This window comes from Mirounga angustirostris, unplaced genomic scaffold (genome assembly GCF_029215605.1).
Source record: "Mirounga angustirostris isolate CCGP_5_RB_7025 unplaced genomic scaffold, mMirAng1.0.hap1 SCAF_7, whole genome shotgun sequence".
Classification (NCBI taxonomy): domain Eukaryota; kingdom Metazoa; phylum Chordata; class Mammalia; order Carnivora; family Phocidae; genus Mirounga; species Mirounga angustirostris.
This window is the reverse complement of record NW_026991715.1, coordinates 125,318,692-125,341,836: the sequence shown is the minus strand read 5'-3', so window position 1 is coordinate 125,341,836 and position 23,145 is coordinate 125,318,692. Positions and strand designations below refer to the sequence as shown.

General features: G+C 38.0%; 1 protein-coding gene across 13 annotated transcripts in view; it reads right to left on the bottom strand.

Moving 5' to 3' along the window:
* The window catches only part of CPLANE1 (ciliogenesis and planar polarity effector complex subunit 1), a 146,330-nt gene that overhangs the window by 25,768 nt on the left and 97,417 nt on the right, over positions 1 to 23,145 (bottom strand). For 7 of the 13 annotated variants that reach the window (XR_008505067.2, XR_010413313.1, XR_010413317.1 and 4 more), the window contains 7 exons: positions 19,832 to 19,936; positions 15,860 to 15,975; positions 15,310 to 15,505; positions 14,768 to 14,917; positions 9,613 to 9,866; positions 5,820 to 5,904; positions 254 to 418 (listed from right to left, as the gene is read on the bottom strand). Coding sequence is in view for 1 of the 13 variants with exons in the window: in XM_045862216.3 (XP_045718172.2) it covers positions 254 to 418; positions 5,820 to 5,904; positions 9,613 to 9,866; positions 14,768 to 14,917; positions 15,310 to 15,505; positions 15,860 to 15,969; positions 19,832 to 19,936 (1,065 nt within the window). In the remaining 12 variants the exon portion in view is untranslated. Of the gene's footprint in view, positions 1 to 253; positions 419 to 5,819; positions 5,905 to 9,612; positions 9,867 to 14,767; positions 14,918 to 15,309; positions 15,506 to 15,859; positions 15,976 to 19,831; positions 19,937 to 23,145 lie in introns of those variants that run through there. The other 6 variants (XR_010413319.1, XM_045862216.3, XR_010413321.1 and 3 more) reach the window with 5 other exon arrangements.

The window sequence follows — 23,145 nt, the reverse complement described above, 5'->3', positions numbered from 1 at the left end:
GTTAGCAAAATAACTTGGGAGATATCTAATCGTATATCTTATTGGAGATAATGATACATGCTTGCAATAGATCTTAGGAAGATGACAATCAAGTTCAAGTAAATGGCACAATCTTTAACTTCCCTCCCCTGAAATGTATAAATATTGCAAAATGGCTTCACAAATCCTTCACAACTGTGTTCCCAATAAAATACTCTTCAGTAACAGTATACTGGAAAACAAGAGTATAAATGAAAAAAGTGAAGAACAATACCAGGAGAAGTTGTATTCTGGTCACTGAAGAGGCTGAGAGCCGAATCAGCAGAAGGAAACACACAGGTTTTTTGACTAGAATGAGTTTCTGTTACTGAAAATTCAGCTTCTGAAGTCTCCTCTTTGTCACTTTGAGCCTCCTTATTCATATGAGTCAGGAAACATACTAATCCAAAGTAAAATAGTAGAGGAAAAAAACACATGGGGAAAAAAGATATTAACACTTAGTTAACACTTTCACATGGCAACAGATATATCAGAAGTTTACACATATTATTTTGATAACTTTCTACTGTATAATGAAATGATTTAATATGATATTTAAAATTTAATCTCCCTCATAGTAAAAAAACTATTAAATTTATTATCAGTTTCAGAAAACATGGCAGACTGAACTAAAGTAGACAGGTTCATACCCTGTTATAGAAACACAGAAGAAATGCTAAATTTAAAAAATAGATTAATATGCAACCAAGCCCTATAAATAAAGAAATCCCCCAGTGCCAGAAAGAAAAAGGAATCAAAGCTGGGCAATATATGGGCAATGATGCTGGGAGAGTCCATACAGAAAGGAGATGTGGTTTCTGCCATCTGCAGTAGAGAGAACTAAGCTACCTTCATATGACCCAGAGCACTGAAGGATAGCTTTGTCCATAAAATAAGGATAAAAACCCTGGAGAAGCAGCAAAGAAGTTTTCTATCTGCCTGAATAGCAGATGGGAGAAAAACGAGTCAACTCTGAGAAATCAAAACCTCTGTCACGAACCATGAGAGACTATGGACTCTGAGAAACAAACTGAGGGTTCTGGGTGGGGGTGGGGGGTGGGTTAGCCCAGTGGTGGGTATTAAAGAGGGCATGTACTGCATGGAGCACTGGGTGTTATACACAAACAATGAATCATGGAACACTACATCAAAAACTAATGATGTAATGTATGGTGATTAACATAATTAAAAAAACAAAACAAAACCTCTGTCATGCCACAAACAGGTATGGGATCTGAATTTATACTATCTATGTACTACAGCAACTACAAGCCAAGAAATGTATATAAAAACTTGTCCCCCAAATTTTCTACTTCAGTAGATCCCAAGAAGCAAATACAAAACCACATCAAAGGCAAACATATACAACCCAGCAGAACTCCCCTAAAGATTAGGGGAATTACAAATGAAAAATTACAAAATTACAAATTGCACAAAGAAACCACCATAAAAGAGAGCATGCAGATCTGACAATTGAAAATATATACACATGAAGTAAAACAATCTGAAAGGGCGTAAAATATTACTAAAATCATTAAATAGATAAAAGAAGACATAGAAACCATAAAAAAAGAACAGGACAGTACATCCAGCAAATAGATTTGAAAAAGAAATAAAACTTAGACATTAAGAATATAGGAAAAAAATTAAATCCTATAACAAAGATATAGCAGAAGAGAAAATTAGTAAACTAAAAGGCAGATCTGAGGACATCACCCTAAGTACATCATTGAGAGATAAAAAGGTGGCAATTAACAGTTAAGAGACAGGGAATAAAGTGAGAAGGTCCAACATAGCTCTTTTTTTTTTAAAGATTTTATTTATTTATTTGAGAGAGAGAGAATGAGAGACAGAGAGCATGAGAGGAAGGAGGGTCAGAGGGAGAAGCAGACTCCCTGCCGAGCAGGGAGCCTGATGTGGGACTCAATCCCGGGACTCCAGGATCATGACCTGAGCCGAAGGCAGTTGCTTAACCAACTGAGCCACCCAGGCGCCCCTCTTTTTTTTTTTTTTAAGATTTTATTTATTTATTTGACAGAGAGAGACACAGTAAGAGAGGGAACACAAGCAGGGGGAATGGGAGAGGGAGAAGCAGGCTCCCTGCTGAGCAAGGAGCCTGATGTGGGACTCGATCCCAGGACCCTGGAATCATGACCTAAGCTGAAGGCAGGCGCTTAACGAATGAGCCACCCAGGCACCCCCAACATAGCTCTAATAGGTGTTTTAGAAAACAGAACAGAAAGAATGGGGAGGAAGCAATATTCTAAAAGAAAATGGATGAAAAATAACCAACATTAAAACTGAAAATTAAATAATCATTCCAACTCTCATTTAGAATAACTTTTAAAAATATACACACTGAGGACACCTGCGTGGCTCAGTCACTTGAGTGTCCGACTCTTGATTTCGGCTCAGGCTGTGATCTCAGGGGTGTGAGATCTGTGCATCTGGATTCTCTGTCTCCCTTTCCTGTGCCCCCCCCGCAAGTGAAAAAAAAAAAGCTCTTAAAAAATAAATACATAAAAATAAAAGTATATACACCGAGACACACTTGTATCAAAAATTTAAAATAAACTAAAAATAAAGAGAAAATGTTAAAAGAATTCAGAGATAAAAGAACAGTAACTGGACAGACAGCACATAGGCAGTATAAACTCAGCAATTAGAGAGGTCAGTAAATAATGGAATATTATCCTTAAAATGTTGAGGGAAAATGAGGATCAACTTAGAATTCTGTCCCCATCTGTAAGCTATCACTCATAAATTGTAATAAAATTAAAGATGTTTTCAAAGACTAGGAGAATTTACCACTCACATGCTCTAGATGGAAGAACTAATAAAGGAAGGAAAAAGGAAGCAATCCTCAAGAAAGCAGATGCAAAAAGAAATTGTGAGCAACAATAGCAGAGAATAGAAAGTTTTGCCAGAGTGCATCTCAGGCAATAAAGGTAAGTATTATTTCCTGAAACTTGTGTTTTGGTTTTTACATTCATGGTTTACGTATTTACATTATTTGAGTTACAAATTTTTTCAAAAGAAGCAACTGAAGGCAAAGAAACTGGAAAACATGCTGATAAGTTCAAGTAAGTGTTGAATGAAAAGACATGGGAGACTAAATTAAAAACAAAGCAGATCTAAAATACTAGAGAACAGTATCAGGGAAGATAGGAGGGAGGGAGGGAGGGAGCAGATCAATGTTAAAAGTGCTAAAGTCTTTATATTGTTTAGGAGGTAAATATATTTGCCTTAAATTTTAATTCAACTATGAATATTGAACATTCAAGAATAATCACTAAGAGATTAAAAAGAGAATGTGTAATTTCTGTACTCTCCACATCCAAGGTGGGGCTCGATCTCAGGACGTTGAGATGAAGAGTCACACACTCCACCAACTGAGCCAGCCAGGTGCCCCAGAATGTGTAATTTCTGAACCAACAGAGAGGAAAAGAGAGAATACAGAAAACCCAATCCAACAGAAGGAAAGAAAGCAGCTCAAAAAGAAAAAAATACATAGTAAATAGGAAGCACAAAATAAGATTATAGAAATAAGCACAAATATATCAGTAATCACAATATACATAATATAATTATATTTGATGATTAAGACACATAAATTAACTACTTTTAAAAATGAAATCTAGGGTGCCTGGGTGGCTCAGATGGTTGAGCGTCTGCCTTCGGCTCAGGTCATGATCCCAGAGTCCTGGGATCGAGTCCCGCATCGGGCTCTCTGTTCCTTGGGAGCCTGCTTCTCCCTCTGCCTCTCTCTCTCTCTGTCTCTCATGAATAAATAAATAAAAATCTTTAAAAAAAAAAAAATGAAATCTAGTTATATGCTGGACACAACTACAACATAATCACTCAACTTGAAAATAAAGGAATATCTAACTTACGGAAAATACAAGAGAAACATGTTAAATGACCCCATAGAGAATCAATTAGCAAAATCCAGACTCTGAAAAACACTTCAGGACAAACATCTGTTTCTTCAACAAATCAATTGCAAGGGGGAAAAGAGAGAGAAGGCACCAAGAAGTTAAAAGAGACTTATAAGCCATCAAACGACTGCCATGTATGGACTTCACTTGGATTCCAACTAGAATAAAAAAATAAGCTATTTTTATAAAATGAGATAGTTGACAACACTGAAACACTGATTAGATATATGACAATATTAATTTTTTAAAAGGAGCAATAATATTATTATGCCTGTGTTTAAAAAAAAGAAACCTTATCTTTTAGACATATTTACAAAATATTTACAGGTAGATAATATGCTATCTGGGATTTGCTTTAAAATCATCCAGGAAAAGGTGGGAGGAGTAAGTGGGTGTATACATAAAAGAGGATTGACCATGAGTTGATAACTGTTAAAGTTGGATATAGGGTACATGAAGGTTAATTATACTATTCTGTCTTCTACTGAAATTGTCCATGATAAATTTTTTAAAAATTAAATGTATCAAAAAAGATATAGCAGGGAAATATTAATAGTAGATAAAGTTGAGTCTGAAAACATTACTGGGGATAAAGAGGGTCATTAATGAGAAAAGGGGCAAAATTCAACCAAAAATATAACAATAATGAACATAATCATTTTATAACATAGCTTCAACTATATAATGCAACATTTAACAGAATCACAAGGAGAAATTCCACTATCACTGTGGGCAATTTTTAATGCACGCTTCTGAGCAAGCAAACTAAAAAATCAGAAAGCATACAGAAAATCTGGACAATTTGATTAAACACATATATATGTATAAATATACAATTTAAAAGCCTGACTAAACATACACACACACACCTTATGTACGTATACACACACACGCGTGCGCACACACACACATCCTACATAAACCAACAGTAAACGCATATTCTTTTCAAGTAAACATTTACCAAAACTGACTATACATCCCAGGCCACAAAGGAAATTTTAACAAATATCTAAGAATTGCCATTATCATACACTTATCTAATCATAATGCAATGAATAGATGAATAAAAATATAGCCCAAACCCCATAATACTGGGAAGCTAAATATCCCTTTTATGAGCTAAAAGACATCTTAATACAAATTACAAACTATCTAGATCAAAACAACACCAAAACATGATGCATATCAGCGCTCTTGTCTGGGTCCTTACAGGGACATATTCAGCTTCAAATACATATATTAGAAAAAAAGAAAGAATGAAGTTAGGAAAAAGCCAACAGGTTAAGCCCTCAAAAACCAAAGAAATAGTAAAGCTAAGGGGTAGAAATTTATGAAAAAGAAAATTAAACAACAGAATCAAACGAAAGCCTGTTTAAAAAAGAAAAAGAAAAGAAAACCACATTAAATTGCTGACAAGACTGAATGAAAGAGAATGTAGGGATAAACAACTATGGATACAGTAGAAATTTTAAGTAACTACCCTAATTTCATTCTTTCAGTAAGAAATTCAAACATATACTATTTCACCACTGCCTGGCCATATAACCAGAACCTCAAATCCCAATTCTGCAGTTGACCAGGGACAAACAGCAACCTCAGCACCCAGCTTTGTGCAACCCTCAGCAAGTGTGTGGCTGAACGCTCCCCATTCTAGGAGGCTATGGCATTGGCTTCTCAGGAAAACAATGGCCTGGGTGGGAGCCAATCACATTATCACAAGAATAATCCTAATCTAAATTAGGGGACTGCGGGCTTGGGCTCACAAATGAAAACTATTCCTAGTTCTCTAGCTCCCAAAGGGCAATGCTTATTCTTTCAAAGCAAGGCTTCAGCCCCCCCACCAACTCCCCACTACACACACACCTTCGGAAATGCCAATGGCTTTTGAAGCCAATGGTTTTTCAGATTCAGGACCAGAAGACAATTCAATGTGATCTTCAGGTTCAACCTGTAGAAAAATACACACAACAAAATAACTTAAGAATTTTATAGTTTGAGGGGTGCCTGGGTGGCTCAGTCGTTAAGCGTCTGCCTTCAGCTCAGGTCATGATCGCAGGGTCCTGGGATCGAGCCCCGCATCGGGCTCCCTGCTAGCTGGGATGCCTGCTTCTCCCTCTCCTCCTCCCCCTGCTTGTGTTCCTGCTCTCGCTGTCTCTCTGTCAAACAAAATCTCAAAAAAAAAAAAAAAAAAAAAAAGAATTTTATAGCTTGAGATTTTCACAATATTGTTAAATAATCTGATGTACCTTTTAAATATTAGGGTAACAAGTGAAAGAAATGGGATTAAATCTAATAAGAGCTAAATGTGGGGATGGGTGAAGAGAAGGAAATTTTTACTTATTTGTAGTCTAAATGATTTAACCTTTTTAGACATCATAAGGAAAACAACATCAGATAATTTTAGACTGGGGAGGAACATTAGCTACCATTTAGACAAAACCTCTCATTTTAAAAATGTGAGAACAGGGCCCAGAGAAATTCAGTGACTTTCTTAGTGGCAAGACATGGATTTGAACCGAGTTCTTCAAAGCCTGTAGTCAGTGCTTGTCCACAAGTATCCCTCTGTCTCTTCCAGGCTTGAAGTCTGTTCTCTTAATTAAAATAAACAAGTCACAATCTGTGTATCTATGTGTGCATTATAATAGGATGAGAACATTTTAAAACAATATCCCAAAATCTCTCATTTAAATTAGTGTTAGTTCCTTCGAAGTAGTCACCTTAGCAAACTAAATACTTATGGAGTTTGATCCACCTTCCTTTGGGAAACTTCCTTTGAAATTGTCTCCCAGGCTTGCACTACCATTATTAACAACTGTTCTGGTGATAAGTCTTTATTATAAAGATGTGATTTTATTACTGTCAGAATCCAAAACTGAGAGAGCAAAGACAACCATTAAATAAACATGTATTGAATGCCTGCCATGTTACCAAGCAAAAGACACAGTCCCTGTCCTCCAGCATTTAAAGACTGGGGCTGAGAGGGGCGCCATAACAGAATTTTTAGGAACTTTTTCAAAATACATGTGTGTGATCTACACCCTCCCCCCTGCCAAGCCACTGTCCCCCCCTCTGTCCCCAGCCTACCACCCCAGATTCAGTAGGGCTGGCATGTATATTTTTGAAAAAGATCATGACATGCACAGCTGTCCTTTTATCTGATAGATCCAGATCTGTGGAAATTCCTTCTTGAGACTCTTCCTTTGGTTTGCTTTCTCCTGAATCTCTTAACTACCTTAGAATGCTCCTTCTCATGCTTTGTTGTTGAATCATCTTTAAAAGTTCATGCACCCGCAGAATTCTGTCCTTTACCCTCTTTTTCTCCTCATTCAGTGTATTCTCTCTGGGTGAGTGCCCTGTTATGATTTTAACTTCCTCTTAAGGACTCTAAAATCTGTACCATCAACCCAAATCTAGCTCCTAAGCCCCAGAAGCATATATCCAACTGCCTACTAATCTCACAACACTTCAAATTTACGATGTTCCTGACTGAAATCACTGTGCCTCTCTTCCCCCAAAACACACAGACTTCTTCCCTACTGTGGAAAATGACTGCCCCATTCACCCAGGCTCGAAATCTGGATATTACTGTGAATCTATTCTTCTTCACCTTCCCATAGCCCAATACCCTCTGAGTCCTGCTACATCCTTCTCCATCCCCAATGCTTAAGTTCAGGTTATCATTACTTCTTGGCTTGGTACTCAATGGGTCCCAAACATCAATCAGTAAGCCCAGTATAGAGCTAGCTGCATAAGAATCATTCATGAAGCTTATTAATTACACAAATTCCTGGGTTCCACCCCAGAATTACTTAAAATCAGAATCTCAGGGGTATGAGCCCACAAGTCTGCATTTCTAACAAGTTCCCAAGATGACTCCAATGAGCAGCAAGTTTCGAACCACTGTGACCCACCTGATCTCCCTGTTCTCAGCCTATTCTCTCCAATCTGCCCTCCACACTGCTGCCAGAGTGTCTGATCACATCATTTCACTGCTTAAAATTCTTCAGTGGTTCCCTCCTGCCTATTTATAGTATAGGACAAAATCCTAACCACTTGACATGGCAAACAATACTTCCCATCATTCCTTATCCACACACCTGCCTTCCTCTCCTGCCAGATGTCTTAAAGCCCAGTACCATCAACCTCCACCTCACGGTGTTTCATCAGCCCTTCCTTATCTAACTCGTGAATATCGATTCATTACCAACTCCAGAGTTACCTCTACAAAGCCATCTCTGATGCCACAGCTTCACTTACTTACCTGTCCAGCCACAACAGGTCATGTGTACCTGTGGTGTTCTCACCAACCCTGTTCATATGTACTTACTGGTGTATACATCTATCTTCTTTTGTTAGATTCTAAGCTGCTTGAGAGTAGTGACTATGTATGCCTTATTTATCTTTCTATTCCCAGAACTTAGCAAAGGGCCCAGCAGGTAGAAGAAGATTGATAAATGTTTATTGATGAAGAAACAATTCTTGGACTCTGGAGCACGCCAGGATCAAGACTAGATTCAAGTGTACATAACATATTTGGCTGTAGATATGCTTAATATACTAAAACATAAGGCCATTTTGGAAAGTGATTCCTTAGAATAAGGAGTTCCAAAGATGACTCTAACACTTAACACTCATTGTGAAGTGCTAGATCTAAGTGTGGGTTAAAAAAACAAAAAGGAAAACAACCAAATAAACATCATAATATTATTACTTAACAGTAGTCCTACCTCATGTTTTTTCTGTGTAGTTTCACATAAATTTAATCTTAACTTTTTAATATGTGCTAAATGTTTGAATTAAAGAAATACTATAAACCTAATAAACACATCTTTTAAAATGTCAACCTGCTAGCAACCTAGAGTATTTGTTAGGTAAGTCAATGATGAACTTTTTATCCTGCAGACCAATTTGCATTTCCCAATACAAGGCTTTAACACATTCAAAATATTTTTACTATTTTGTTCCTTAATCTTTATTTTATGTAAATTTTACTTCCCAAAAAAAACAGGTTTGTGCAAAATAATTAATTCATGTTTGAGACTTCCTATTTGTCTAACTACCATGATATGCCAATACACATAAATAATCTCTGCCTTATGGGTATTTTTTAAAGATACAGAAAACGTTTTAAGGACCACATTCCTGTTGTATAAAATGTTTAAAAGAAACTGAGAATTCCAAATATAAAGACAACAGTATCTTTATAAAGTTAAAAAAAATCCTGCTGCAGAAAATGATACTCCATTATGAGCAGGGTTCATTTAAAACCACATTCTTGTTTTGTAATTCGATATATTTCTTTTCCTGGTAGGAAGCACTGGTTCACGTCTTAGAAGTTTAAGGCAGTGGTTGTCAACTGGGGGCGATTTTGTCCCCCAGAGAACATTTAGCCATGTCTGAACACATTTTTTTATTATTACAGCAAAGCTAGCAGGTGAAATTCAGGGATGCTACCAAACATCCTACAACGCACATGACAGTCTTCCACAACAAAGAATTATCTGGCCCAAATATCAATAATGCTGAGGTTGAGAAATCCTAGCTTAAAAAAAAAAAAAAAAAATTCCCATTATTTTGAAAAATCAAATGTCTAAAATTACATCACATTACAAATCTAATAACTCTGTAACAAACAGCTAAAATAAAGACAGTCTACCTTATCACAATGTCGATCTAGCATTTTGTGTCTGGGGCAATCCTGCTCTATGTTTTCAGCAATGTTCTGTATTGCTAACATCTGTGCATCAATTTCCTGAAGCTTAGAGGTGAGATGCTCGAGCCGGCGAGCTGCAGAGCTCTGCGCAGGACGAGCGGCAGACACATCCTGCAGCGGCTCCCACAGCGGATCATCCTCTGCAGCAGCTGACTTTGAGCTCTGTTCTTTGAATCGAAAATCTGGCTTCGGCATATCTAAATATTAATAAAGGTAATCAATAACAGAATAGATTATAGAATTAAGGGAGAAGTAGATGCTGATGATCTAATTCTTTTGAAGACCTCATTTTAAGTCAACATAACATTCCCTTCTAAATCTGTTTCAATACACCCAGAAATAACACTTCAGTTTCTCAACTTCGGAGAGCTGTCTGTGGTGAGATAAGAATACATAACAGTATTACTATTACCACATAACTCCATATAGAAGGCAGTCTGAATGTTACTTTTACCCTCTGCTACAAAAACATACTTCATCAAAAAGCAACTTAATATTTTTTACTTTTTATTTATCTTAAAGATTTGCTTATTTATTTTGGGAGAGAGAGAGAGCATGGGGAGAGGGGCAGAGGGAGAGACTCTCAACCAGACTCCCCACTGAGGACAGAGCCCAGTGCAGGGCTTGATATCATGACCCTGAGGTCACGACCTGAGCCGAAATCAAGAGTTGGACACTTAACTGACTGAGCCACCCAGGTGCCCCTATTTTTGACTTTTTAAAACTCGACTTGAAAACCAACAGTGTCACACTGTAAAAGCTAGGCCCACTATGGGCCACCACCAACTCTACATGGGATGTCAGGCTAACATTAAACCTCCCAAGACCAGTATCAAAGCCAATGATTCTCCCTACTCTTAAACTCAATTGATTCTTGTCCCAAATTTGAAACACTTCTTTTTTAAATGTGTTATTTTTCCGGCTTCTGGGTCTCCTCCTCCCTCTATTGCTCTTCCTTCTTCGTTGTCTTCTTGTTCTTCTCTTCTGCCACCCACCCCTCTGACCCATCAGTACTTCCAGGGTGCCCGTCCCAGCTCACGTCTCACTCTACGCACTCTCCCTGGCTGATATCACTGGTGCACAGGTGACTCTCAAATTCACATGACATCTTCATGTGCTCCAGCCCTTAAATCCACCTATGTCCTGGATATCTCATTTAGGTTGTCCCAAAAGCCTATCAATTGAAACTCCTAGCTCTGCCCCTCCAACTTGCTCCCTCTTCCTGATTCTCCAGTTCAGTGAGTAGCATTATCATTCACCCACGTTCCTAAGTCAGAGGCCTGAGAGTCATTCAAGGTTCTTCTCTTTCCTTCAGATCCAAAGTAACACCAAATATTGATGGTTAGCAACCAAAACCTCCATTTCTACTACCATTGCTTAGCTGAAGCTTTCACAATAGATGGACCCCAAATAGCATCTCTATCTCTCATTTATTTTACCCCTATTTAGTTCACCTTCCACACAGATCCTTTAAAACATAAATGTGATATTGTTCCTTTCCCACCTCAAATTCTTCAGTGTTTCTCTAATTCCTTCATCTTAAAAATCCAAATGCCTCAGTATGAGGACAATGCCATTCAGTCCTTCCTCTGTCTCCCTCTCCAGCTCATCTCTTGCTATGTCTTAAACAAAACCACTCCACTGCCTCCAAGCAAACTTTAATTCTCTCAGCCTCTGCAGTCTCCATCAAACCTCTACGTCACTGCACAATCTAGTCTCTCAGTCTCACTAAGTCCTGCTTCCCTTTAAGATTCCACTGAGGTGTCTCTCCTAAACGTCTCCGTCCCCCCTAGAGATGGAGTAGATGCTGTATTTCCCAAGAATCTCATCCAGACCACCTTGACAGCACTTCCCAAGCTGTATCGTAACCTTCTGCTTCTCTACCTTCCTTTCCTCCTCTAGGTGAGCACCCAGCAGAGAGCCTGGTATTACGCTCTTCTTGAGCCCTGATATCTGGCCCCTGACTTAGTGTTTATTGAATAGCTGGTCAAATGAGGATTATGATGCCTGACCTACCTAACTTACAGAGGTTTTGTGAAGACTAAATTATGTAACAAAATACTCTGAAAAATGTGAATCCCTAAACAAGTGATTCAGCCCCAGGCCAGTGTGAGGCTTCCCATGAGAGGATAATGGCAAACTGCAATGCAGGCAATGGCCGTTGTGTCACTTTCCACTACCCATTTTGGCCTTTTTTTTTTTTTTTAAAGATTTTATTTATTTATCTGAGACAGAGAATGAGAGAGACAGAGAGCACATGAGACGGGGGAGGGTCAGAGGGAGAAGCAGGCTCCCCGCGGAGCAGGGAGCCCGATGTGGGACTCGACCCCGAGACTCCAGGATCATGACCTGAGCCGAAGGCAGTCGCTTAACCAACTGAGCCACCCAGGCGCCCGGCTTTTTTTTTTTTTTTTTTTTTTTTTTTAAGTAATCTCTACACCCAACATGGGGCTCAAACTCACAACCCCAAGATTAAGAGTCACATGCTCTAGTGACCGAGCCTGTCAGGAATGCCTGGCTTGACCTTCTCCAGCTTGACTCTCAGAGTACTTTACCATCTATCCTTCCTGTTTTCAGCAGCTTAAAGTGTCTCCCTTAGTCACTCTCAGGAAAGAATTTTGTATACAAACTTCGAGTAGAAAATACAGCAAAAGAGCTGGACATGCTCAAAATCCAGAATGGCCTACAGACATAATGAAACTAGCTTCCCTCTCTTTAGAGAATCTGTTCCACTCCCACTGACTAATAGGAAAAATCACCTAGAGGGTTAAATACTGAGCTCCATTGACCCTGAAAAATTCTCTCTGGCCAGCAAAGCTCTGCTTGCTATTAATAGCTGAAAGCATTCCTACTGGAGATAGTTTCTAAAATAGGGAACTACTGTCATTCAAAATGGTGAGCAAGTAGCACTAAAAGTAAGAATTTATCATTTGCTTTGCTTTTGTTTTAAATACCTAGGGACCCTGTCCCTCCTCCCAGCCTTTTCCTATAATACAAATCCATTCAACTCTATTATGTAACTAGGTTCTGAATCTTTAAGGTGTATTATGTAAATACCATGATGGAATATTTTCAAAATATAAAACACATCCTTTTAAATTGGCATTTTAAAGTTGTTCTCTTTAATAAGAGTAGAAGGGTCCACCGATACATTTTTGTAGCCAGTCTCCCCAGAGAAGGATCTTCCAAAAGGCTGAATAGACTTGATCTGACTGATGAAAGAAATTAACCTGTAGCTCGTGGTCATTTGAAATGCTGGCCAAGGATATTCAGGGGTAACAAAGAGATGCGTCTGGTTCCAGTTTGGCAGAATTTCAAAAGTTGACTGTTGTGAAATGAAGGGAAACTAGCCCACAGGCATATTTTTTAAAGATTTATTTATTTATTTTAGAGAGAGAGAGAGAGAGAGCAAGAGAGAGAGCATGGGGGGGGCAGGGATGGAGGGAGAGGAAGAGAGAGAGAGTCTTAAGCAGACTCTGCGCTGAGTGCAGAGCCCCACAAAGGGCTCAATCCCATGACCCTGAGATCACAACCTGAGCCGAAACCAAGAGTCAGATGCTCAACTGACTGCACCACCCAGAAGCCCCAGGGAGCCCACAGGCATTGGCTAGATGTAACCCACATGATAACCCAATGAGGTTGTATCCCACAGAGATATAAGTAAGTATCAGATAAATTTAATTTACTTGCAAAAAGTATCCAAACTATGAAGGGATAGAGCTGGGACCAAAAACCAGGTCTGTTCTACTTGAATCTAGAAGTCAAGCTCTTTTCATTTCCCACACACTTCCCCAGCCTAAAAGACTGTTAGTTTCATACATTCTCCCTTCAATACCTATACACCAAACAGCCCCATGACAGGAGAGAGAATGGGCCAAGGCTTCAAAATCTGACATACTAGCACTTACTGGTATACACAGCTGTAACAGACATGCCCTGACACATCCTAACGTGAGGTTTCCCGGCCACCCATCCCTTTCTTACTCCTCACATCTCCTGAGTGCCCACTGTTGATACACAATTAGCAGGCAGGGCTGGACTGTGCCCCCAAGCATCTAACAACCACAAGGCTGGGTGCACTCCTCCTAGCAGCTGTGGAACCCAGAAGACAGACTGGCTTTCTGCTGCAGGAAGTCTGATGGCATATTAAGATGAATCTAATCAGAAAAAAAAAAATAATAAATTAAAAAAAAAAAAAAAGATGAATCTAATCAGGGGCGCCTAGGTGGTTAAGTGTCTGCCTTCGGCTCAGGTCATGATCTCCAGATCCTGGGATCGAGCCCCGAGTTGGGCTCCTGGCTCAGCGGGGAGTCTGCTTCTCCCTCTCCCTCTCCCCCTCCTCATGCTCTCTCTGTATCAAATGAATAAATAAAATCTTTTAAAAAAAGATTAATCATGGGTGCCTGGGTGGCTCAGTTGGTTAAGCAACTGCCTTCAGCTCAGGTCATGATCCTGGAGTCCCAGGATCAAGTCCTCCCGCATCGGGCTCTCTGCTCGGCAGGGAGTCTGCTTCTCCCTCTGACCCTCCCCCCCTCATGCTCTCTCTCTCTCAAATAAATAAATAAAATCTTTAAATTAATTAATTAATTAATTAATTAAATAAATAAAAAAAGAGTAATCATTCATAGGATGTAATAACTTTAGGTTTTGGAGAAATATTCTTCTAAATCTTGCAAATATTTTACAATAATGCAACCTAATTTATAACTATAACTATATTATTTTACTAATAATATTTTACTGTTGGCTAAATACCTGTGTATATTCTATGTGCTATTCTAGAATCTCCCACCTTTTTAAATAGGAGAATTCCTTTTTAACACCAAAGCACTCATGACATCCCATAGGATATTTATTTTTAGCTCCTTAATTAAGAAAAGACATATGTACAAACAGATCTGTAGTCTCCTTGCAAAATAATGGAACCATGACTTTGGAACCATGACTCTACCTCATTTACCTATCTGAGCCCTCTCTCCTTAGCAAGGGAAAAGCCTTTTCCTGGTTTCTTTTGCAATTACCAAGTTTTATAACTTGTTTCTATATATCAGTAATTTAGGGAAGGGGGAGAGTCATGTTATATATTCAGGGCATTCACCTCTGGCCTGCTGTATTTCTGATGGTATAGGTGGGGTGATCCCAGGCTCCTTCACCTCTGTACTGCCTGCTCTCCAGCTTCTTCCAGCCAGACAGGATGGAGACACTTCCGCAGGTTTAAAAAATAAATCCATAGTGGAATTGGCAGACTCTATCAAGAATATGAAAAGCATACAAAGATTGATTTTCTAACCTTCTAAACAAGGTAGTTAGAAGATTAACAGAACATTTCTAGGGGCGCCCAGGCGGCTCATTCAGTTAAGCCTCCAACTCTTGATTTTAGCTCAGGTCATGATCTCAGGGTCATGAGATAGAGCCCCACATCAGGCTCTGCACTGGGAATGGAGTCTCCTTGAGATTCTCTCTCCCTCACCCTCTGCCCTCCCCTGCCAAAAGAACATTTCTAAATGTGAATATAAACATCCAAAAGTATAGCGGGTTTGCAGGAGAAGAGCTAAGAGACTTAAGAAGGGGTAACAATGCTATATTAAAGAATTTTTCAAATGTTTTTAATCTACTTAAAAAGTAGGAAAAAATTATTACCTTCACTCTTAAAACTGTGCAGGGGAACAGCATTTGTAACTGAAGCTGCCATATAATGTAACTCTGCAGAAGATGGGGCCTCCAGATGATCACTTGGCTGTTTGATAATAGTATCATTTGAAGGCTCTTCTTTGACAGGCAATTCCGGTAGATCATCAGCTTTAATGTCAATCACATTTATGTAAGTGTGTCCAACCTGAACCAAAACACATAAAATCAAAGAGGGTTACATTCTTTTTACTCTGTAGGGCCAGTCTGCACCCTTTGGCCTTGTTAAAAAAGGAAAAAAGAGAGATTTAATTCTAAAGGCAAGAAGAGCTTATATGAGTCTAACTTAGGGAAAACTGCAGGAAGTATGTGTTATGGTCTTAGTTTACAATACTTTGGGGCATAATATTGAAATCTTATTTTTTTTTATCTTTCCAACAAAGCTACATAGAATGCCAATTTAGGCTCATTTCATCTATACAATTAAATAATGCAGGTAATCATAATAAATTTTAGCAAATGTATTATTATAACCTCTGAATAGCAATACCAAATTTAGTACCAGATCAGACGGTGAAGGTGACAAAGGTTTCTCTGATATTTCATTGGGAAGTTTGAGATTTAGACATACATCAGAAGCCAACATTTGAGGAACATTCGAAGGTTCATGTTCTGAAACTTAAGAAAAGAAAATCAGGAATATAAAAAAAAATCTGTAAATAGCTCTGAGTCATTAGCATTATAACAAGTTAGCAGCAAACAACATAAAATTTTTTTTGTTATAAATCTAAGTAGGGGGCGCCTAGCTAGCTCAGTCAGTGGAGTATATGGCTCTTGATCTCGGGGTTCTGAGTTTGGGTCCCACTTTGGGCCCCACTTTGGGTGAAGAGATTACTTAAAAATAAAATCTTAAAAAAAATCTAAATAGAAGTTTCACAGATATAAATAAATTCTATTCTATTCTAAAGGCAATTTACTCTAGAGTAATTCATAGTTGAATAGAGACTGATTATTGAATGATTATATGAATGATTCACAAGGATAATAAAGTATCTAAGTCATGTGAAGAAAATGCTGTAATTTCCTGGGTGGCTCAGTCAGTTAAGTGTCTGACTCTTAATTTCAGTGCTCGCTTCAGCAGCACATATACTGACTCTTGATTTCAGCTCAGGTCTTAGTCTCAGGGTTGTGAGCTCAAGCCTCATGTTGGGCTCCATACTGGGCATGGAGAAGAAAGAAGGGAAGGAAGGAAGGAGAGAGAGAAAGAGAGAGAGAGAAAGAAAGAGAGAGAGAGAAAGAAAGAAAGAAAGAAAGAAAGAAAGAAAGAAAGAGAAGAGAAAATGTTGTAATTTCCTATTTCCATTTCAGATATATTAAGTCATGTTTGTTTAGGAGATTACCAAAAAACCTGTTTAGGAAATTAACCTATAACTAATTTGTTTTTTTACTGTCAACACTTTTTCTTATTATTCATTTGTTTTAACAGCTTTATTGAGATATAATTTACATCCATTAAAAGGGCACAATTCAGGGGTGCCTGGGTGGCTTAGTTGGTTAAGCATCTGACTTTTGATTTCTGCTCATGATCTCAGGGTCATTAGGTCAAGCCCCAAGTCAGGCTCCACGCTGGGCATGGAGCCTGCTTAAGATTCTCTATCTCCCCCACCCTCTGCCCCTCCCCATCCCGCTGCTTGGGGTACACTCATCTCTAAGATAAGATGAGATGAGATAAGACAAAATAAAACAAAATAAAATAAAATAAAATGGCACAACTCAGTATTCAGTACTTTCCAGTATATTCACAGAGCCCATGGCTAAATTTTACCACTTAAAAAGTGTTTAACATCTAAATTTTACAAAAGTCATTAGCTTCTTATTCAAAAGTACAACAAAGAAGCCTGTCACAATAGGTCAGCAAATGGTCTAACTCTGTGCTTTTTGTCCTAGGACTCTAGTTTTACTTCCTAGCATCTTATTTTTAATAGAACATTACTTTCAAATTTCATATGTAAAATATAACTTCTTGTTATATTGAATACTGGAAACCTGTTACCAAGGATTGAATTTAAACCATATGACAACCCAAAAACTTTAGAAAAAGGAAAGTGAAAATATTTAAATTATCTTTCTATCTCTATTGAATCAATTGATGGGTTTTATTGCTTTTTTATGGATGGTGGTAACTCTTGTTTTGGCATCACAAAAACATAGTCTTTAATTAGTAATGTTATGCTCAGGAAAAAAAGAAAAAAAGCACATCTGATATGGAAGAAATGATTTGTTGATTTTTACAACATTCAGAAACAACTTCTTGAGAAGTAGCTTTTTTATCTTGTAATGATTTCGAAGATTTGAGGCAAAAAAAGAAAACAGAAAAAATTTCACAAACAGAAAAAATTAAATATATGAATGCAGATTTCTAGATATATATATTAAAGGTAGTTAATTGACTTTTAAAAATTAAGAATTTAATTTTAGAAATTAATGATATTTCTGATTTTATTATTATTCATCCTGGGCCTGATCACCTGGATGATAACAGACTTCTAACAAGCAGGCTGCCAATTCTAGAAGACTATCTAGCAGTAAATTACTTCCAAGGCTTTCTTAAAGGCTTTCTCTTATAAGAATGTTTCTCAAATGCATATGCACCATTTGCAACAAAAAACGTCAACCTCATTCAGATAGAAACAAAAACTGAATAGTGAGATGCCTTTTTATGACTTATTAGATGGGTAAAGATAAAAGAATTAGGTAAATCACAGTGATAACCAAAACAAAGGCTCATATGTGAGAAGATACTCACTGAAACATTATTTATAGAAGAAAATACTGGAAACCACCTAATGCACTCAACAATAAAGAATTAGGTAAATATTTTATGGCACAGCTGGAAGAAGGAATATGCTTACAAAGTACTTTTTGATGACATGCGGCAATGTATGGCATAAGCAGAAATCAAAGTGAAAAGCAAAGGATGCAAAATATAGGTAAATTCTGTTATCCAAATCCAATCCATTCTTACAAATGTGCTGCACAGATACCAAGAGACTTTTTAAATGGGGGAAAAAAAGGTGTCCCAGCCCAGCCCATCCAATACTCCCAAACATTAAATAATTCTTAAACATCTAAATAACTATGCATCAAGGATTATTAAATATAAAGCATTTTAAACATCACTTCTTAATTAGCATTCATTTAACCCATTAGTTTGTGTGCATATGTAATAATACAGACCATATCAGATAGAATACTGATACTCTACTGTAAACATATACTATAATGTAAGTAAACATATAGTATAATATAAATAAACACTATACTATAATGTAAGTATATACCACAATGTATATGCTATATACATATATATATACACATACACACACACTATATATGTATAAACTATACTATGTAAATAAATAATGAAATAATATGTTAAAGAGACAGTCTAACTGGAGAGTGTCCAAACGTAGCCAGGCAAAAAACAAACACTGGGACCCATGAAGGGTTAAATTCTCAGGGAAGATAGCAATAATATTTGGAAGATTAAAGTTCAGATAGTGAGGCAGGACACCTGTAATGTATACTATATCAAACTATGTAAAATGTGCAAAAGACTGAAAGAAAAATCATCAAAATGTTACTTCTAGGGCGCCTGCTGGTTAAGTGTCCAACTCTTGGTTTTGGCTTGGGTTGTGATCTCGGGGTTGTGGGATCAAGCTCCACACTGGGCTCCACACTTAGCACAGGGTCTGCTTGAGTTCCTCTCTCTCTGCCCCCCCAAAATCTTTTTAAAAAATATTACTTCTAAGTGGTATGATTATAGTTAATTTCATCTTCTTCATAGCTTTGCTACATTATCCAAATATTCTATAAAGATCATATATTATTTTGAAACCATATCAATAAATACTATTTTAAAATAATATAAAATTAGAGGTTTAAAAAAGCACTTGAACACAGTTCTGAACACAGTTAAAAGCAACTGTTTCCTAAATATCATAGAAAAGAATTTCTACAACACAAAGGTCAGAGCACTTACATGAATGAGGAAGTTCGTCAGGCAAAATTCCAAATAATAGTTCCTTCAACTTTTATTTCCTCTGTTCTTGGACACAGTTACATATGCCCTTCCCACACCAACCCAATCTAGTCCTCTTCCTAACTCAACTTCGCCAGCCATACATAGCTCCAGGCTTCTCGGTCTTAGGCATGAAATCCCAGTGAAGGCAATTAATGGCATAGAGAACCCAAATTCAAAATATTATTTCTACTGATTGAGGATGTAGTCCATGGTATTTTGAACAAAAATTTCTATTATGCTTTAATTATCATAAATCCAATTTAAAATTTAATTTTAAGTTTAAAATTTGTGAAGTACATACCAGGATTGAGGATAAGAACCTGGGATGAGTAACTACTATCACTTAACTTAAAATTCATGTTAAATCATTGTTTTGAAGAAAAAGTCTAGATATATTAAATGTTGCAAAAATATGTGAATTTTAAAAATTAAGGTAAAATAGCATTTTACCTGGGTCTGTATTTGTACTTGCATCCTGACATTCTACAGCTTTCTTTCTCACAGAGGCCATGAAGTGCAATCCAGCTGAAGTATTAATATCATCTTGTAGCATTTCTTAAATATAACAACAAAACATGAAAGCAATCACTCAGAAGCCAACATTTTACCTGGAGTCCAAAACCAGAGTACCTAACTCAAGGGAAGTAAGGTATGAGGTGCCAAGATGTTATCGAAATGGACTTTCTGAATGAGGTGCTGCCTATGTTAACTCTCAAAGGCAGCTCAGTGAAATAAAAAGCAAAATTGTGGAGGATTCTGTATGTCCAGGCTAGAAACATAGATGTTCTGCCTGATGAAGATCCAGTAGAAAATGTTAAACATGAAAATGATATGGTCAGATTGATATTCTAGAAAAACCCCCCAGCCAGGGTATGGAAAGCAGATTCTAGTGGCTTCAGACGGATGAGGCTGCTGTAAACAGTTCAGATCAGTACCTCCAGTAATGGTGAAAAATGGAGGAGAGATGATAAATTTACAAATTACAAAGGAGGTAAAACAGACAAGACCTGGGTATTGATTAGATGAGAAGGTGGGGGAAGGCAGAATTCAGATAACCTATGTTCTGGGGTTGAGTGACACCAATGGAGATGGAGAATGAGGAGAACAAACCAGCTGCTGGAGGAGGGACAACAAATTTGGACTGCACATGCGGCACTTGAGGTGATTTCCACCCAAGTGAAAAAGTTCGGCAGCAAGTAGAATCCAAGTCCAAAGTCTATTCTGGGAGTTTGGGTTTAGATGTGGATTTTCCTGAGAGATCATCCAGGACAACTAAGTCGCACAAGAGATTATCAATTATGGCACATTATAGTATAATAAAAAAATATATATTTGGCCTTCATCCTTGGTTCTAAGGGTTTGAGTTCCTTAAATCTTCGGAATTTCCTGAGTAATTTCCTGTCGTTATTCATGATGTGCCCCTTTTGATCATATCTGAGTTTATGCTAATGAGGTGACTCTTGACTTTTGCCCCTAGATAGCTTCAGGATAGGTGCTGGTCACCAGAGGAACAAACCACATGATCAGCCTCACCCCACCCCTACCTCTGTGGAAGGGAGAGCCGCTGGAGATGTAGTTCAATCACCAATGGCTAATGATGTAATCAACCATGCCTATATAATGAAATGTCAATAAAAATCCTGAAACAATGAGGCTAAGGGGCCTTCTCCATTGATGAGCAAGGGGAGTCCCAGAGAGGGTGTGAAAACTCTGTGCCTTTATGCATCTCTTCCATTTGGCTATTCCTGAATTGTATCCCTTATAAACAAAACTGTAATCAGAAGTAAAGCACTTCTCTGAGTTCTGGAATCACTGTAGCAAATTAGTGAACCTGGAGGGTGAGTCATGAGAATCCGTGAATGTGTAGTAGACTGGGCAAAAGTGCAGGTGTATGGGGACTGAGCCATTCATCTGTGGGATCTGTGTTAACTCCAGGTTATTGTCAGAATTGAACTGGTGTCAGAGAATTGGAGAATTATTGTTGTTTGAAATGATACAATACACATCCACTGGAGTACTATGCAGTAATTAAAAATGACATTGTAGAAGAATATCTAGTGATATGGGAAGATACTTACCTTATCACTAGTATGTAAAAACAAGTAAGTTATAAACAAGTAGAGGAGGTATTCTTTATATATATATAATAAATAATATGCAAATTTATATTAAGCATATATTTATTAATATATAATTATTAAATGTTTAATCTTTAATTTGATATTAAATATATATTAAATAAATAATAAAATATTAATTTATATAAGTACATATAAATACATGTTATTTATAGATATATATGAGTGGAGATATTTAAAAAATAAACCTTGGAAGAATATTAACACTGGCTATCTCTAGACAGAAAAATTATGGGAGTTTTTTTTTGGGGTGGAAGAGTTTAATATTCTTCCTATTCCCTATTTGTATTTTCTAAATTTTCTCCAGTGAACATGTATTACCTTCACAAAGCAAAACAAAAGAAAACACTGTTAAGAATGAAAAAGAAAGTGGTTTTAAGACAAGTGAGTGGGAAAGAACACCAGATGGGTTAGGAAGCTTAGAGAGAGAAGCTAAGCAGGTCAGTTAGGGAAAAAACTGCTTAGTTTAGGCATACAGAGGCTTGATGCAGGGCAATGGTATCAAGTAAGGGAGGGAGGGGGCACCTGGGTGGCTCAGTTGGTTAAGCATCTGCCATCAGCTCAGGTCATGATCCCAGGGTCCTGGGATCAGCCCCGCATTGGGCTCCCTGCTTGGTAGGGAGTCTGCTTCTCCCTCTGCCTCTCCACCCCCCACCCTGGCTTATGGTCTCTCTCATTCACTCTTTCTCTCAAATAAATAAATAAAATCTTTAAAAAAAAAAAAAAAGAAAGAAAGAAAGGAAAGGGAGGGAGAGAGGACCAGGTCAAGGAATAAGTGAAGGAAGGGGTAACAAAGCTCAAACATGAGGGATAAAGCAAGGGTGACTTTCAAGGTAAAAATCTTGACCAGTCAAGAGGCGCCTGGGTGGCTCAGTCATTAAGCGTCTGCCTTCGGTTCAGGTCATGATCCCAGGGTCCTGGGATCGAGCCCCGCATCGGGCTCCCTGCTCGGCGGGAGGCCTGTTTCTCCCTCTCCCACTCCCCCTGCTTGTGTTCCTGCTCTTGCTCTCTCTCTCTGTCAAATAAATAAATAAAATCTTTAAAAAAAAAAAAAAATCTTGACCAGTCAAGAGAATAGTGATATCACTAATAGCAAGATGTCAGTTTAAAATCTGGACATGGGGGCACCTGGTTGGCTCAGTTGGTTAAGCAACTGCCTTCAGCTCAGGTCATGATCCTGGAGTCCCAGGATAGAGGCCCGCATCGGGCTCCCTGCTCAGCGGGGAGTCTGCTTCTCCCTCTGACCCTCCCCCCTCTCATGTGCTCTCTCTCTCTCTCTCAAATAAATAAAATCTTAAAAAAATAAATAAAATCTGGACATGTAGCAGATGCCTGGGCTCAGTCGTTTAAGTAGCTGCCATCGGCTCAGGTCATGATCCCGGGATCCTGGGATTGAGCCCCTCGACCGTTGCTCAATGGGGAGTCTGCTTCTCCCTCTGCCTCTGCCCCTCTGGCCCCCCTCCCTGCTGCTCATGCTCACTCCCTCTCTCTCAAACGAATAGATAAAATCTTTAAAAAAATAAAATAAAATAAAATTTGGACATGTTAAACCTAAGATGAAAGTAAAAAAGAAAGATGAGAGAGGGCAGATGTATATTTGAGTGTCATCAAAACAATTTAAGAGCT